Here is a 17,208-nt window from a genome sequence, read left to right on the forward strand (position 1 = left end):
TTTAATACTATTTCAGTTATTTTAAAAGTTTATGCTTAAGTAAGAAATAACAATAGAAAATACATCAACATTTTAAACAGTTTATTGGAATATGACTTCTTTCAAAATGTTTGTGAAACAATAAATGTGATTTAGAAAATGTCTTCTTACAGTAATTTATTAATCCTTTGAATAGACCATGAAGACAACTTATTATTCATTACTTGTCAACTCTCAGTGCTAATTCTGCTCTTTTAATCTCTATTACAGCAGTTTCGAAATCCACTAACAGAGAATCCAGACACAGAATCTTCACTGTGAATGCTGGGATATCACAAGAAGTAGCGTGGGACATGGAGTAAACTCCCCTGAAGAGGAGAGGTTGCCAGGCTTATACTCTGAAATAAATGTTACAGTTGACACAGATCTAAATATTGTTCAAAATATAAACTTACAATTTTCATTATATTAAACATTTGAAACACCAGTTATGTACACTTAAATCTAGTTAATCTGAATGAGATGTTGCTATGATCATATATCTGCAAAATGCAATGAAAGAGGTGCTTTTGCTTCTAAATGTACATTTATAAACAAAGTTTTCTTTGCACCTAATGGGCTATATGGCAGGTGGAAAAAAGTTTTCCATTTTCTGTAACAGTTGACATGTGGGAAGTGTGGCTGATTTAGCAATTAAATGCCTTTCAGTTCTGAAATACCAGGGACATTACTCCAGATCTACATTCTGAATAAATAAATGTCTCTTCACAAAGATTTGAATCTGAAACTTTTGCTTTGGCAATCAATGTGTTATCCACTCCCTCCCTAAGTAGAAAAGTGTACTAGTTTCACATTGTACAAGTGATGGCCCCTGATATTCTGATACAAACTTTAGAACCTTCTTCAAGTTGAAATAAGAGTGTTGTTCATCTTGCACTTCAAATAGTTTTTTCTTATCTTCATATTTCTTATATAGATTCTAGATGTTTAGGATTTGCAAATTTTCTGTGTGATTTTGACTCAGTTTTCATCACTTCTCAAATCCAGTCACAAACCTATTGTTTCACTACATCGGACACTTTCTCTTTTTTATGTGCTTTGAAAATTGATAGCATAGGAAAATCTCTTTAGATGATCACCACCAGTGGTTTGATCTCCAGACATAAGAGCATTAATTCAAGTGGTCCTTGGATTTTTTTTTTAGCTGGGACTTGAATTCTTGTTGTTAAGTTTTCTTGCAAGTAAATAATTAATCTCTCTATTTGAAAAGCAAGAAATCTAAACTTGCTTCTGGAAAACCAACCAACCAATATCTGTTGTTTGTTTTCTTCATTCAACTAGTATGCTGACACCAAACTAATTTTGCACACCCTTCTGAATGGCAGAGCTAATTGTATGAATGTGAAACCTTAGCTACTCATGTACAGAATCTTGTTCTGTTTGTCCTCCACTATGTCAAGTGGTCTATGCCTTTATTTCAAAATGTACATACCAGAGTACATACAATATGTTTATCTTCATACATTCCATACTATCTATGTGATGTGCGTTGTACAGTTTTGTTATGTTTTTATGTTACCTTTTAATGTATATGGCATTGGGAATCAAGGTTATGTGCATTTCAAAAGTATATTGTATAATCATATGTGAGTCTTATTACAACACACTACATAGAAGACATATTTCAATATTTAGAAGACATTTCTATTCACTGCTGTGTTTGAACTTATGGGTTTGGATTCATTATTCCAATTTTTATAATAAACCATTAGCATTATAATATAACTATTATAATTATTAACAAATATATATTATGTGTTCATGTATTCTATAGATAGAATATATATTGTGTAGTGTGGAGGTTAACTAGGCACATATAGAAATATCTATCTGCTGGAGAGAAAAGCACTTTTATGTAGAACATGATGTTTAAGTTGGCTGGATTATCTTCCCTAGGTTTTAGCTGAGTTTCTGCCCTTGACTTTTTAGTTGATCTACCTCACCTCTTGCTTCCATTTCACTGAGACCTTTAATTTTGTGCTGAGGATGTATGTGTGTTAGGTAACCTAGGCATTATTAAAGGAGTCCTCACTTCATTAGAATGACCCTATATGTAGTTCTGCCTTGACATTTCTTATTTAATGTCAGCATGAAGTAGATTCATAGCAAAAAAAAGAATCAATTATTTTGTGTGTTCAATCTTTCTTTTTCAGGCTAACATAATGTATGCTTGATCTGTCTTCAGAACTGTCAATTTGAGTTTATATTTGAATTTGTTGTTGGTTGTGATGTTATTTAAGATCTCAGATATTGCAGGACAACTAAAGAGGAAGTTTTGTTGGGTTTTTTTTAATTGGATGCAGAATTATTATTTTATCTAAGAAATTAAAAATGTTCTCGTACAATATATGCTTGAATTGTTGCAAGTTAAAACAGGATTAAAATATGCGACAGTTGGATAGAGCAAATGCGTTTTAATTTGCAAGACATTTCATTTGTCTTTATTTATGTGACTAGATTATCTTCTTTTTTGAAGTAATGTCTGTAATATATAAGATTGACACCTGAAACGCTTAGGACTTAATTATCTTCTTTTTTTGAGGTAATGTCTGTAATCTATAAGAAGACTAATTTCATTTGTCTTTATGTGAATGTACTTGGAAGATATTTCAAAATATGTTTTTCTTGTTTCACAAACACTTGACTTCCTAGGTTTATTTCTGGCCTGACTTAGAGAAACTTAGGTTTTCAAAAAAAAAGTGTTTCCACGAATCTAACCTACAAATGTATGAATGTGTATGTCTTGGCCTGAAATTGTACATTCATTAGTAAGAAAGGTGGTGAGAAAGGAGACAACTTGTCTCATGCTACAAATGATATTATAGGCTCTAGTTCTACTGAACACTCGGCTATGTTCTAATTTGTATATATATATATCCTTTTAACACTTTGTTGACTGGTTGCTTACCATAACCTTTGAACCTATTATGAAAATAACAAAGCAGTTGTTATTTTTTTAAAGTAATTTGTCAATGTATAGTAGTCTATGCAGACACACAAGATTCTGGCAGCTATTCAACAGACTGCTGAAGACTTCTAACCCCAAAACATGGATGTTCTTCCAAAAAGTTTGTAACAACCATCTGTAAACCAAATAGTTTATCTCAATTCTTTGTAAGTTTTATTAAGTATCTGTGTTTAGCACAAATCTATTATATATATGTATGTGTGTGAGTGAGTGAGTGTGTGTGGTCTCCTTAGCAATAGGTTTTATTTGTTTACTTGTATGATTCAGTGTGGGTCAGACATTATACATTGTTCATACATAGTAGTCCAAATAACACCACTACAGCTTTGTCCCCCTTTCTATAGATTTGTTGAAATGGTATCACATTGAGGCCTTGAGTTGAAAAGTCTGCTCAGACAGTTTACTTGGAATGGGATCTCTTTTGTTGCTGCAAAAATCTATTTGAATATTTTATTTGTTAGCTAAAGGAGTTGCAATGTAACTGACATAGTCTCCACCCCCCAAACTACAATGTGTTAGACTTATAAAGAATCACAGCTCTTCTCTGCTTGTCTGTCTACCCAATTTGAATTAGCCTTATACCAGTATATTATTGGAATTAAATTTTTATCTAATGTCAAACATTTTTGTTGTTCTATTGTCGCCTGTGTCGTTTTTTATTTGTTTAGTAAATATAATTATTTAATATAATTTTATTAAAAGAGGTAAATAAAAAAAAACAGTTGATATTAAAATAGAATAGGTGCCTATTGAAAATGTCCAGTCAGTAAAACTGGAAATCCCTTGAATCTCACACAGTTTCTATGTTTGACATGTTTCGTGTTTCGGAGGTTCCTGTCCTAGCTCAAACTTCACACGGGATAGTGGCAGGCAGGGTTCAAACCTGGGATCATTGAGACAGAGTGCTAACAACATGACCAGCCATCCAGATGTTTTGTTTTGTTCTGTTTTTCATTTTAAAAGCTGTATAGCCTATTCAGTAATGTATTACAAAAAAATGTGTAAGCTTCAACCCTAAAGAAATTAAAAAGTTAATTGGTAAACCTTATTATTGTGAAGCATCAATATGTTAGACAATCATTAAGCATCAATGTTCCAATCAATATGTTGTACTTTCGTGAGGCATGAAAAAGTGAATAATCACGAACATGTTCTTGGAGCATCAACAGGTTGCACTGCCACCCTTCATCCATATATTGCAGCATCATGCTACCATGACACCTGGATGTTGGAAGCTTGTACTAATGTACACTTTACACAAAAGGAAAAATACATCTGTTGAAACAAAGTTTGGTATACTTTACTATATCTCTTTGTAGTACGCATTGTACTACATTTTAGTGTGAAAAGAATGGCCACTTTGTGATGTTATGTATATAGGTTACAGTGGGAAGATAGGCTAGCATTTCTACTATACAAATGTAATAGTTCTGATTATTTCGCTGAACTTTGAATTAGATTTAATGAAAAAAAAATTCTCTTTTATTAATGGTACCTTGAGCTTTTTAACACATTTAGCATGTACCATCTTACGTTGTATTTTTTATTATTGAACGTTTGCACATGAACTAAGAGGAGGTAAATCTATACTTAATGTGTAGTTTTCTGAGAAAAATATATTTTATTGATTATTTCCCTTCTCGTATGCATTCCATTGTTACAGTTAGAAGAAAAAAAAACGATCCTGTGACGTCTTCGGTTCCTCCAATATTAGAAATAATGACGTATATTCGAATTATTTTAAGACCTGACGTCTATGGACACCATAGCCAAGATCCTCAAGTAGTCTATGTGTCTTGTATAACTGTATAATCATATAATCATCACAGCTTGTCCCAAGAGATTAAACTCTTGTTCCAAGATATTGAACTTCAATGTGATCCTGGTGTTCCCTTGTTTGTTCGTGAATATGTCTAGGTTTAGTTGTTTATGATAGGAACAATGGCAATCTCCATCGTATAATCAAGGGATTAAACATTGTTTAAACATTAATCAAAGCAGGGTTGGCGAGTGGGGCCACCGCACCAGTGCCTTCGCCTTGCAGGGGGGGGGCGATAAGGAGACTGTTGTCACCGTGAGCCCATGGTGCATCTGATGGCACTCGCCCACAGCCCTGCGCTCTGCTAAGGCCGCCTTTGATCAAGGTATGTGTGTGCTCCCGATTCGCAAAACTATCAAATGTGGTTGACCAATTAGTATTATAACTAATGGGAAATGTGCAATAGTAAGTAGATTGAAAATCATATATCTCTAAATACATCAGGTTTCATTGAAATAACATGAGAACCTCTGCAGGAGTCATGTCACCTCTGTGTCATATGATGGGGGGGGGGGGGGGTTCGTTCGAATCCAGTGATGTCTACACGACTCAACAGATTTTCATGTTGCGACTCGCACCTCTCTCTCACTTTTTTCTCCCTTCTCTGTCTGTGCATCGCCACTGCGCCACACACAAAAAAATGTGTGTGTGTGTGTGTGCGCTGTTTAGAAGTTCTGTCAAGGGTCACAACTTTTAGTCCCACAGACCCTCGTTCACTTTTCTGTCAGAAGAAAAAAACTACGTCTAGCCCGCTTTTCTCTTTTTCTCTCCTGCGCTATAATAGATAACTTTACCCCAACAGAGCCTCAGAACAAGAGTTTATTAGCAGACGAGAAAATCTGTCCTAGTCAGTGAAACGAAAACAACAAATTCGAAAGACATTGAAATTTAAGTTCAGAGTCTTGTTTTAATACCAACGTGATTTTGTTTAATAGTGAGAAACATAAACAATTTGTAACTTTGTTATTTTATTACGTCAGATAAAGTTATTGTGAGCTAGACTCTTTGTCATTGATAAATGTAACAATTCTGAACTCAATGTAGAGTCTAATAAAGTCTAATTAGATCTATTCGATTCGAAATCTATTTGAATCTAGATCTAGATATTTTTCTAATTTTGTATCGACCTATATTATCTACATAGATCGAGTTCTCGATCTGGGTTAGCCAGAGCTATTATCTCGGTTTGATATGATCTAGATCTAGATAGATCTATATAGATTTAGATCTAGGTCAAGACTAGATCAGTCAACAAGACATTCAATAGTCCTATTATTTATCGCATGTTTCAGTGAAAATATAGACTCTATAGATTTTTTTTAAATAAATAGAATAAATCATTTTGGACTTGAACACGTTTTGGATGTAAACTAAATCTAGATCTAGATCTACAGTTCTATTCTTATCGTGCTGTGAAAGGATACATATTATAATTATTTCGTACTTTGGATTAAAAATATTTTAGATCCAGTATCATCTTTGGATTATAAACTTTACGTACTTAAATTGTCACCTGGACTTTTAACTTAGCAGGTAGATCTAAATTTTTAAATATTTTAATTTGTCTCTTCTCCCCTTTCATTTAGATCTAACTCAGCATAGATCGAATCTAGATCAATTAATCTAGACCCTAGATGATCTAGTTATACATCATATACTAATATAGAGTTAGATTTAGTAGACTCTAGTAAACTCTAGATCTAGTACTGATGTAGATGTAGATTCTATATAATATAGAGTCTAGATATCTAGATCTTCATTCAAATGTGTTGCATAAGTCAGGATTAGGCGTAGATCTATATATAGTAAAATTATTACAATTAAGCTTAATGTATATATATGTATATATTTGTTACTATATCTAGACTCTACATAGAGTCGAGATAAAGATTCTAGTCTTGAATATATAATAGGCCTATATATATATATATAGGCTATATATATATATTGAATTAAGAAACATCTAGCTTTAGGCCTAGTTTGGGCACGCCTTAGAATGTCTTAGATATAGATCTAGATCTATCACTATGGTTGTGTCAATGTGTGGAATGTGAAAGGGGTAGATCTATGAAAATCGTTTAGACGAAACATCAAGAAAAAAAAAAACATTTGGCATAGAACATGCACATTGTCTGCAGGTTATAGAGTCTATAAGGGGCTCATTGGTGTGTTTTGACAATACAAATAGATCTAAATCTCTATGTCTAGGTAGGCGTATACTAAAGGCAATGTAACTCGACTATGACTGTAAGAGATACATTTAGCAAGAATTGTCTGCTAACTTATAAGATGCCTGTTGTCAACATGATCAGTTTTTACTTGTTAAGTTTCAGATTTTCCTTCAGAAGTGATCAGTATTACATCCTAGACAAAACCTCATAGATCAATGTACAGAACGGCGGGTGGGTAGCGTTCGAACCCGAGACCATTGTGACGATTCCCGAGAGCATATACCACACACTGGGCAGCCATCCGACCTAGTCTTATTGATCTTTGTCAATCACTTTTCAGGCCGGCGTGTCAGATCAGACTTATTTAATGTTTGGTGACACAGAGATGCATCTAGAAAACTGTAAATGTAACTTCACCTGGAATAATGATTCGTACTGGGAATCTCTGACTAGGCCCTACCCAAAGGTTTCATTTGATTGAGATCTCTAGATATGATTAGAAGACAATCAGTTTTACGCCTAGAAATACAATTGATAGAATTAACTTTAATTTTATTTTGTATAACTTGGATGTCGATGGCTACCCAACCTTTGCATGCGGTAAACGAGCCTGATTCTGCCTTGATTTGTTTTTCAAGGGAAAGTATATCTACATTTTGTTATCTCTCTTTGATCTTTCAGTTACATACAGGATAGTTAGTTATATTTTGTCATATTATTGAGTCAGATAAAAAAAATTCAGTCTGTCCTTAGGGTGAAAACAATATCTGTCAAATTATGACATATTTATGCAGTGTGACACACATTTCATGGCATAGAAGTGACAAGCTGTGGCATGTAGTTACACAAACGTCATTTGCATAGAAGTAACAGTTCTGACCTACTTTCGTAACTTGCACGTGGAGTTATTTGGGTCTCAATGTATCCACAAGGTAAATGGATGTTTCTAATTGAAGTGTTCGAGTCTCAAGTTTATTTATTCTTGACTGAAGGCTTGTTCACTTTGTCCTAGAGTTAGGCCATGGTTAGGTGATCTATAATAAACATTTGACTTGGACGAGATCATGGAAGGTTAAATGTAATTTTGATTTTGTTGAATTTGGTACAAACTAAACTTCACACTACGGCCAAGCTAGATGATCAATTCAAAACTGTTTAAATCGCCATCTTCAATTAATTTGGTGGCTGAGTAACAGGCAACTTGCATTTCAGTAGGTCTACTCTTTGAAATGTGAATTTATTTTCAAGTTGAATTGCTTGACTAGGTCTGAACTTTGCATTTTAAATTGTCGCTTAAACCAATAATTCCATGCTATTGTCCAATTAATACAATTGTATCAACACGTTATAGTATGTTCATTTAACGTTGTAGTATTTATGAAGAACGCGAGCTTACATAGTATCACTTTAAGGTTCGTTTAACTTTTTTTCAAACTTGGTGATAAACCTATGCATACACTTTGTTTTGTTCGCTACCACACAGATACCATTCGTGGTAAACGAAGTACAGTTTTCACCCTCTCCAAGTGGTGTAGGTATTGTGTTCAACGGGAACACTTGCCGACTTGGCAATTACTGCCCGAGATTCCGATTTAAAACGAAAAAAAAAAAAAAAAAGACCATGGTCACTTGTCAAACCCCGAAACAAAGATGCCCATAGTTTTTGTGGACACGTCCAGTCTTGGGATTAGTCAGTGTTTTAACAAGACACCATACTTGTTACCCCCTCCCCCCTCCAATGTCTCCTTACCTTTCTGATCGACATTTCAATGAGGACTTCCTAAAGATGTTTTAGTTTCGTGGCTCGACCAAAGTGCTAGCCAGCACAGCAATGCGAAGAGGAAAGCGGTGTGTGTTTGCACGCTACGGACTGACTGGGGGAGGGGGGGGGGAGAAGGGTAAAAAAAAAAAACTTTCTTCTTAAAGTGCGCATTTTGAAACTTCCGGTCGAAGTTCTCAAAGGCAATAAATTCACGTCAATTTAGATTTAACAAAAGATGAACACACTTTAAAGTAATAAGCTAAATGAAGGCCACGCTTACCATAGTCAACTAAAAATAGTTGATAGGGCTAAAAGGAATTAAAGATTGAAACATTCTTAAATGTAATTGTGTCTATTAATGAAACAAGCTGTTGTGAAATAAATAGGAGAGTCTGGACTCTAATGGCGAATATAGACATTACGTATAAATCAAGTAGGCTAAATGAATTTAGAATCCCAGAAGATGCCCTTATTGATCTGATCGACTAATCACTCCTAGCTGTGCACCTCACTCGGATGTTTTGATCGACTAATCACTCCTAGCTGTGCACCTCACTCGGATGATTTGATCGGCTAATCACTCCTAGCTGTGCACCTCACTCGGATGTTTTGATCGACTAATCACTCCTAGCTGTGCACCTCACTCGGATGATTTGATCGGCTAATCACTCCTAGCTGTGCACCTCACTCGGATGTTTTGATCGGCTAATCACTCCTAGCTGTGCACCTCACTCGGATGATTTGATCGGCTAATCACTCCTAGCTGTGCACCTCACTCGGATGATTTGATCGGCTAATCACTCCTAGCTGTGCACCTCACTCGGATGATTTGATCGGCTAATCACTCCTAGCTGTGCACCTCACTCGGATGATTTGATCGGCTAATCACTCCTAGCTGTGCACCTCACTCGGATGATTTGATCGGCTAATCACTCCTAGCTGTGCACCTCACTCGGATGATTTGATCGGCTAATCACTCCTAGCTATGCACCTCACTCGGATGATTTGATCGGCTAATCACTCCTAGCTATGCACCTCACTCGGATGTTTTGATCGGCTAATCACTCCTAGCTGTGAGTGCTGGTTTATTCTCTCGGAGGATCTCAAGGCCACACGTCTCCTGCATTGCGGATTCGTTTCTCACTTGTCACCTTTGCATGTTAGTCTCAGCGAGCATCATCTTCCAAGGCTCGACCAGTTTACTTTCGATTATTTGTGTCGTGGCGGAGTTCAAACCATTGGGTCATTGTGATAACTAAAATGTACCGACGTGCCTTCTTCCCACACTTCTAATGGATACCTGTTTTTAGCATTTATTTGTCAAATGAACTAGGGGTTGGTTTTATTTATTTCTCTAGATACATTGAAGCCACTTGCATCATTACTGCAGGTTACTATATGGGTTTTTATTAACAGTTTTTAGCTCTTTAGGTTTTTCTCTGTCCAGTGTGCAGAAAGGTAAACAATTACCTATAACTGTAGGTAGTTTGGGTTGACCAGGCAGTGGACGCTTGCACTCGTGGTCAATGATGTTCGACTATTAGCTTAAGTGGGGTCTTTATTTTTGTTTGAGGGTAAGTAGGGCCTATGTTATGCGCTTGTAATTTTTAGAGTTTCCAGGGCTGGCCTTGGATTAATGGACAAACGGGCTCTCTTCCTTTTGACGCGAATGACCTCCATTAAAATCCATTGCCCCAACTCCCCATTTGACATGTGCAGGTCAGCGGAAAGAATGTTAACAATAAGCAGCGATTTGCACATGTGTTGGTGAACTGCATGAGACGAAAAGGGGAAGGGTTATGGTTCAAAGGTCAGCTTGCACGTTTTTTTTTTAAACTAGCTGATGAACTATTTACATGTAAAAGTTTTAATTCTTTGTCTTAATAAAGTTTTAGAATGCTGCTATTGTTGCCGTGGTTATTTTAGCTTTTTAACTCTAGAATGGACTCGTGAAAGTAGTGTTGCTGACTTGTCTCGTTTCGTTATCGAGCTTTTCATTTGAGTCCTCAAATAACATGTTTCTCTATCACAAGATGTGTGATGTCTTCTAAGGCCTCTCTGATTACTTTAATATAAACTACATAAATGATTTTTTGTTCATGTGTCCAGGACGCTAGCTACCATTAATTGCAATATGAACAAATTGTAATGCATGCATATCATCAAGTAGTCCAGTGCGTTGGTTCTGTGTCCTGAATATAACCGTCATGTCTTGAACTAAATAGTTATGCAGCTTTGGTCGCGAAATTACTCAAACTTGAAGTATAATGAACATATATTTGTAATGAATTTATGTTAGCCTTGAAACTTGATGATCAGAATGTGAACCTCATGGTTAAGCATATGATTTAATATAATTATATTCATATTGCTTTACTGTCTTTGTTATACTAGTTTCCATTCATTACTATTTCTTTGTTTGTTTTTCAGACCAGAAATGATTTCATGCGAACACTATTACTAAACAAGCGCCCACTATGAATACGGGACACGATCCCATGTTGTCCAGTTTTGACAGCGAAGGGTGGTTAAAGAAGCTTGAATGCCACTCGGGGGCACCTAGCCCCATGGGAATGCTAACATGCACATCCAACCCCTTCAGCTTGTCAATCGAAGGCCTCCTCAGTCCTGAGCATAGCTCTTCGTTGACTGACTTCTGGTCAAACGATCGCAAAAGGGCCCCGTCTGTCAAAGAAGAGGACGACGACTTTACATCTACTGGGTGCCCCGATGACGAAAAGGCCGACCGTGAAGATGTTGAGGTTGATGAAGTGGACATCGAAGATTCGGCATCTCTCATTAAAACAGAAATTCTTGACCCTGGTTATGGAGACAGTGCTCCGATCAGTTCTAATAAAATCGGAAAGTCCCATAGCATGTCAGAGGCTGAAGCCAGGCGGTTCGTCGATGAGGAATTCCATAAAATTGCTTTCATTCCAAACCACAATTTGAGTCACAAAGAAAAAATCGAGTTCATTTTATCTAAAAGTGATTGCAAAGAGTACAAAGTCAATGATATTCTACAGTTTGACAAACGCTGCAAAGACTCGGCTAAAGCTTGTGCCAAAATTGTCCAGAACATCCCTCAGCGCTACCGCTGGGAATGTGTCGAGCCTGAAGACATCCCATGCTGTTACACAATTGTCGCAGACTGCAAGAAATTGTCTTTCAGGGACAAACCTCCCAGACCAATGAACGCTTTCATGATATGGGCTCAGGGCGCCCGAAGAATGATTAATGAACTTTGCCCGAAAATGCAGAACGCCATCATCAGCGAGGCTCTAGGCGACTGCTGGCGAAACAAAAGTGAGGCATTTAAAAAGAAGTTTGAGGACGAGAAGAACCAGCTCAGAAGGTTTCACAACGTGGAGTTCCCAGAATACAAATACAAACCCAAAACAAAAGTACAGAAGGCTAGGGAAAAAGAGGAGCTCACTTTGAATAAAGCCAAAATGCGAGCTCTTGTCAAACGCGAAAAAGTGGCGAACGTTGAAGCCGCACAGGGTAAAAAGAAGCCACATGGAAACGCTGGTCGTCCAAGGAAAGTTCAAGGACCTAAACCTAGCGTAAGCACAAAATCTCCTAAGCAGACTTTATCCAAGTCTTCGCCAGCCATCAGAGACATGCTCAGTTTAAAAATATCTAAGGATAAGCTTTTGAAAGATCATATATCAACGCCGTCTTGTCACTCCCGATTTGGTCAGCTTAGTCCTATCGAGGCGGATAGCCCCAAAACGATGGACAGATTTGAGGATGCCGGCCACCATGACACTGACGTGTCTGAGACGCAAAGTAAAGGAATGTCCTCATCAGTCTTCGACACACCGGCTAATACTCCTCCCTTCGACGACAGCCACGAGCCGCACCATTCACCTGTCGCACAGGCCACGTCTCCTTCTCCACTGACCGTTATCTCCACGCCGTCTTACACGCCCATTTCGCAGGCTACCATCAACTACATTATGCCTTCCATTTCCGCCGTACTGGCCTCGCCCATCAAATCCGCTTCCACCGTGAGTTTCGCCCCTGCATCCACATCATCAGTGCCCGTGACTATCCCAGTAACTATACCAATATCTGTAATCTCAATACCGGCATTCAGCTCCTCAAAAAGCCGAGTGTCGAGTCAAGTGAAAGACCTTTTTCTCTTCTATGGCAAAGACTCTAAGCCAGCATCTTTCAAATCGTTGAACCCCACCAGCAGCGGTTCTCACCATTTTCAAAACCAGGAACCTATGGACTCTCAAGAGAGTGACTGCAACAACAACCATGCCAGCGTGGCCAACAACAACACTGACCCCGCTGCTGATTACTCTCTCGGACATCCACCCACGTACAGCTTAGGCATGCTGGACACTATGTTGGTCAGCACAGCACCAAGTGACCTTGACAGTCTGTTTGACCTAGACATTCAGTCACCTCTCCTAAGCGATGATCAGATGAACCAGTTAATTTCAGATGCAAATTTTTAACGCATCTTTTTTTTTTTTAACAATTTTATGCGAGACGCCAAACCTACCTCTGAACGGCTTTCGTAGTACATTGGGATATAATGTGTTTAATTGTTACCTAGCATTATTTGTTAATATTTTTCTTTTTTTTTTCACATGGATATAGAGACTATGATGTGAGTTGATTGGAGTCATTGTTCGCTAATGATGTTTTTCTTCAAGTGATGGGCTTGTATTGAGCTTTGTGATGACATTTAAGGAATGATTTTTTCTAAATTGGAAAAGTCTATTTGCACTAGCTGTGTTGACTTGCCTTATAGGAAAGGTGATATATTTTAACTTGTTACTGTAACGCCTTGTGTCCCCAGCAAAACTCTGAAGTGACCAAGGGCTAACAGATATACAAACGTAAGCGTTCACAGTCCACTTTAATTGTCTGTATTCACTTGATTCATTGTTCTATGTGTTCATGTTATGTTGACGACATATCATTGTTAGAATGTTTTGATATTGCAGCTGATGATAATGATGACTGTGTTATATTTAGCTACAAATTGTTCATAGTTTTACTTTTTTAGTCTCGGCATCATTCTGAAACTTCATTTGGCTAGCATCTCTTTTTCTCAGTGCAAATCATTCAACACTGCATTATGACTTAACATTATCATCCACACTGTTGTCATCATACACCGTGACATTAGCATGCACGCTACTTTGTTTATATGTATATAAAGGTCCTAAATTCTAAACATCAGTATCCATCTTTGAACAAAAATTATGTTTATTTTTGTAACTAAAACAAAGCTAACATTCGCGATATAGTTTACCACCTTACACGTCCAATTATACCATCTGTGCATAATTCATCTTACACTTTGAAACAAAACATTGAAAATAATTGGTCTATATAAATCCTTGAAGTGTACACTCGAGCCAACTTTCAATCCCATCCCAATAAGTTCATTAGTCCAGTGGGGTAGAGGACTTACACTATGTTTGCAATATAATGTCAGTATATTTCAAAGTAGAATGTTACTAACTTGATAGCATTGAACGCACAAGGTTGGATATATGGGTGATTGAATGCATTAAATAGAAAAAACAAAAGACAGGAGTATACGAAAGCTGTATAGTCATGAATAATTGAGACCAAAGCTAATGGGGGGGGGGGATTTTCGGTGATCAGCACCAGTCACGTTTGTACCTCTGGCCAACCTATATAGCACCAGTCAAGTTTGTACCTCTGGCCAACCTATATAGCACCAGTCACGTTTGTACCTCTGGCCAACCTATATAGCACCAGTCAAGTTGTTTACCTCTGGCCAATGTTGCCTTTTCTTTCTTGGAAAACAAAAAATGTGTTCGAAACTTATTTTTGACTACTGAACCTTTGTTCTCCTCTACCTCAATTGCTGACTGAATGTGTTCGAAACTAGTACAATCTCCTTATAGATCTCCCAAATGGATATCTATTTAAGCGTATATTTTATTTGACATTCATTTGGTGCCGCCCCCATCCAGGTTTCGTTTTTGTTTGTTTTCCACTTGGGCTTGTGTGTAGTTTGGGATTGGCTTGTGTGTAGTTTGGGCTTGGCTTGTGTGTAGTTTGGGATTGCGCTGTGGCAATTAAAAAAGGGCAACACCTGTGTTGGATTATAGAAGGGCCACCACCTGTAGTTTATTCTGATGGCAACATATTGCGCCCTTTGCATTGTTAAATAATTGAGTTACGCGTGTTTGATAATTTGAACATCTTATGAAGTCTGATAGAACAGATTTCCTGGTGAGAGATCTTTCCAAAAACACCTAACTTCTTTGGCACACACACCCTTTTTTTTTTTTTTTGTCTATAGATTGAACCCTACACCAATCTGTGCCCATGGTACTATTCCCGGATTTATAACAGTCCAAGATTTCTAATCTCTGTCCGCAACTTCCTTCTAGTCGTACTAGTGCGTGTCGTTTGTTAGCGATGAACGTATAGTATTTTACTCGTGAGGGCTAAAGGGCGATGTCTGATGGAACTCCTCCGCTGATGGAACTCCTCCACCTCTAATAACCACCACTTTCACCAACTCCTAATAGTTATGACACGAATTGGATTCAGGTGAAGGTCAACGCCGTGCATCTTTCTCTCTCTATCTCTCTCTTTTTTTCTTTCAAAGGCTCAGGTACTTAAAGTAGATCACAGTCGACGTATCGAGTTGAACTTCTGGGCGTGTGAAAGTGAAAGTAAATACATTCATTAAAAGTGGTGAAAGGTTGAAGCTATTGAGTACACCCCCTCCCTACCTACCTAAGTACGTGAGAGTCATTTCTACTCTCTTTGCAAGCCAACTCCTGATATTTACACAAACTTTCTTAGACACTGGCCAGTAGGAAAGGTCAAAGAGATATGAAGGAGGTCAGTGACAAGACAAAAGCGCTGCGTTCAATTGTGTTTGTGTTGCTGAGAAGAACTTGTCTATCACTGAGCGAGGGGGTGCCGTTAACAGCAGGTATAACTCATCTACGAAAACAACGTCAGCGGACATTTCAAAACAAATTTTATTTTGTAGGTAAGACAAACAACACGAGTTTCCAGTCAGTGGTTGGCTCTAATTTAAACAAGTAACAACCCTAAGACAACCAAGTTGAGTATAGGACTCCTTGTTCAACCCATGCCCCTAGAATATGAAACACACTAGATATGATTAAAAAAAAAACCTGTTGATAGACCTCGAGCCAGATAAAAGATTACAACACGTGCACCCAAACACTCACGCACAGACTTGGGATAAACATTTCAAATAGTCCAGTCCAACTAAACATCGGCACAGTTTAACATCTTGATGTGCATGCCAAAAAGTGCTGATGTTTTTGGGCTCCAACATAATGTGTAGAACGCGGAGGGTTGGGTTTACAAAATCAAGTAATAAAACACTGCTTGGGGTGGGCTTTAATAAATACCACGATTGGTGGTCAATAGTATGTCAGGAGACTTCTGCTTGTGTCTCTGAACCAAACTTGCCCTACTTAAGTCGTCTGATATCTCCTAATACCACTCCGCCGTCTCTACATCCTCCTCTGAGAGATCTCTCCCTTGTAAGCGTTAAAGCATGCTGCTCATCGCCGAATCAAAGTCATTGAAATATTCCAGAAAACGTGTTAGTTCGAGCGAAGTTATTTTGTGATGGCGAGTACTGAACAGCGGTACTTTCTCTTTATACCTCTATCTGAGGCACACACACATGCAAAATATATATAAACACATGTACTCTCTGTATCTATCACCTGGCCTCTAGCAATTTGTTTATAAGTCGATAAACAGAATTCAGGTCGAGCTTTTAAAATGTTGTTGTTTTATAACCCGGAAACAGGGGAAAGAATCCAAAAGTGCAAAGTTATCAATAAACATCTACTAGTTTATCTCCCATTGCACTCTTGTTTTCGTTATTAAACACACACACACAGACACGCGATGATCTAATTAACGACACACTTGGCTAGTCTACTTAGTTTACATGACTGCCCTACAGTCGTGACGTCTTGGTTGAACCTAAGCGAAGGACAACAACAACAAAAAAAGACAACCATTTTTTTTTTTAACGTTGTATTTAATGACCAAGTTGTTTCGGAGCTGATCAGGACACGTTGACTACAGTCGAATTCAATTCTAATAATTGATATTTTAAACTCTGACAACACATGTGAAGCCTGAATAGTTGTTTTTTTCGGGAAAATAAATCTGTTTATTTCACCACTGTTCGAATGAGTGTTAATGAGTTTGTGTGGGTGCCCGGATGACTAATAGATTTGTATTTTGGGATAGCGAGAGGGAAGAGGCAACAGGGGTCGTCACCGTGCCCACAGCCTCTGGGAATTCCAGGTCTTCATCGATCTTGGTATTCCCCATTGACTGTTTCCTGATACCCTTAACAGCTGCTAGGAAATAAATGAAAGATGTCATTAATCATTTTACTGAGTACTTATTGCGAAGTACACTATTTACTGTTCTT

The 17,208-nt window shown here is 37.6% G+C and overlaps 2 protein-coding genes across 9 annotated transcripts in view; both read left to right on the forward strand.

Moving 5' to 3' along the window:
- The window catches only part of LOC106064223 (KN motif and ankyrin repeat domain-containing protein 1-like), a 75,362-nt gene extending 71,734 nt beyond the window's left edge, over window positions 1-3,628 (forward strand). For all 7 annotated transcript variants that reach the window (XM_013222756.2, XM_056028431.1, XM_056028432.1 and 4 more), the window contains one exon: window positions 250-3,628. In XM_013222756.2, the coding sequence (XP_013078210.2) occupies window positions 250-268 (19 nt within the window). In that variant the 3' untranslated portion in view covers window positions 269-3,628. The remainder of the gene's footprint in view (window positions 1-249) is intronic.
- A 2,035-nt stretch (window positions 3,629-5,663) lies between these two features.
- On the forward strand, window positions 5,664-16,265 carry LOC106064295 (uncharacterized). Of its 2 annotated transcripts, none has more exons than XM_013222787.2 (2): window positions 5,664-6,359; window positions 11,190-16,265. In XM_013222787.2, exon 2 carries the CDS (start codon window positions 11,237-11,239, stop codon window positions 13,229-13,231), a length of 1,995 nt encoding a protein of 664 aa, XP_013078241.2. In that variant the 5' UTR covers window positions 5,664-6,359; window positions 11,190-11,236; the 3' UTR covers window positions 13,232-16,265. The 2 variants fall into 2 exon arrangements, with proteins under 2 accessions (XP_013078241.2, XP_013078249.2); XM_013222795.2 differs by having other exon boundaries at window positions 5,678-5,760.
- The last annotated feature ends 943 nt before the right edge of the window (window positions 16,266-17,208 follow it).

This window comes from Biomphalaria glabrata, chromosome 5 (assembly GCF_947242115.1).
Source record: "Biomphalaria glabrata chromosome 5, xgBioGlab47.1, whole genome shotgun sequence".
NCBI classification, from domain to species: Eukaryota; Metazoa; Mollusca; class Gastropoda; family Planorbidae; genus Biomphalaria; species Biomphalaria glabrata.

Coding starts and splice junctions, on each gene's coding strand:
- LOC106064295 (XM_013222787.2), top strand. CDS start 11,237: ATGAATACGGGACACGATCCCATGTTGTCCAGTTTTGACAGCGAAGGG.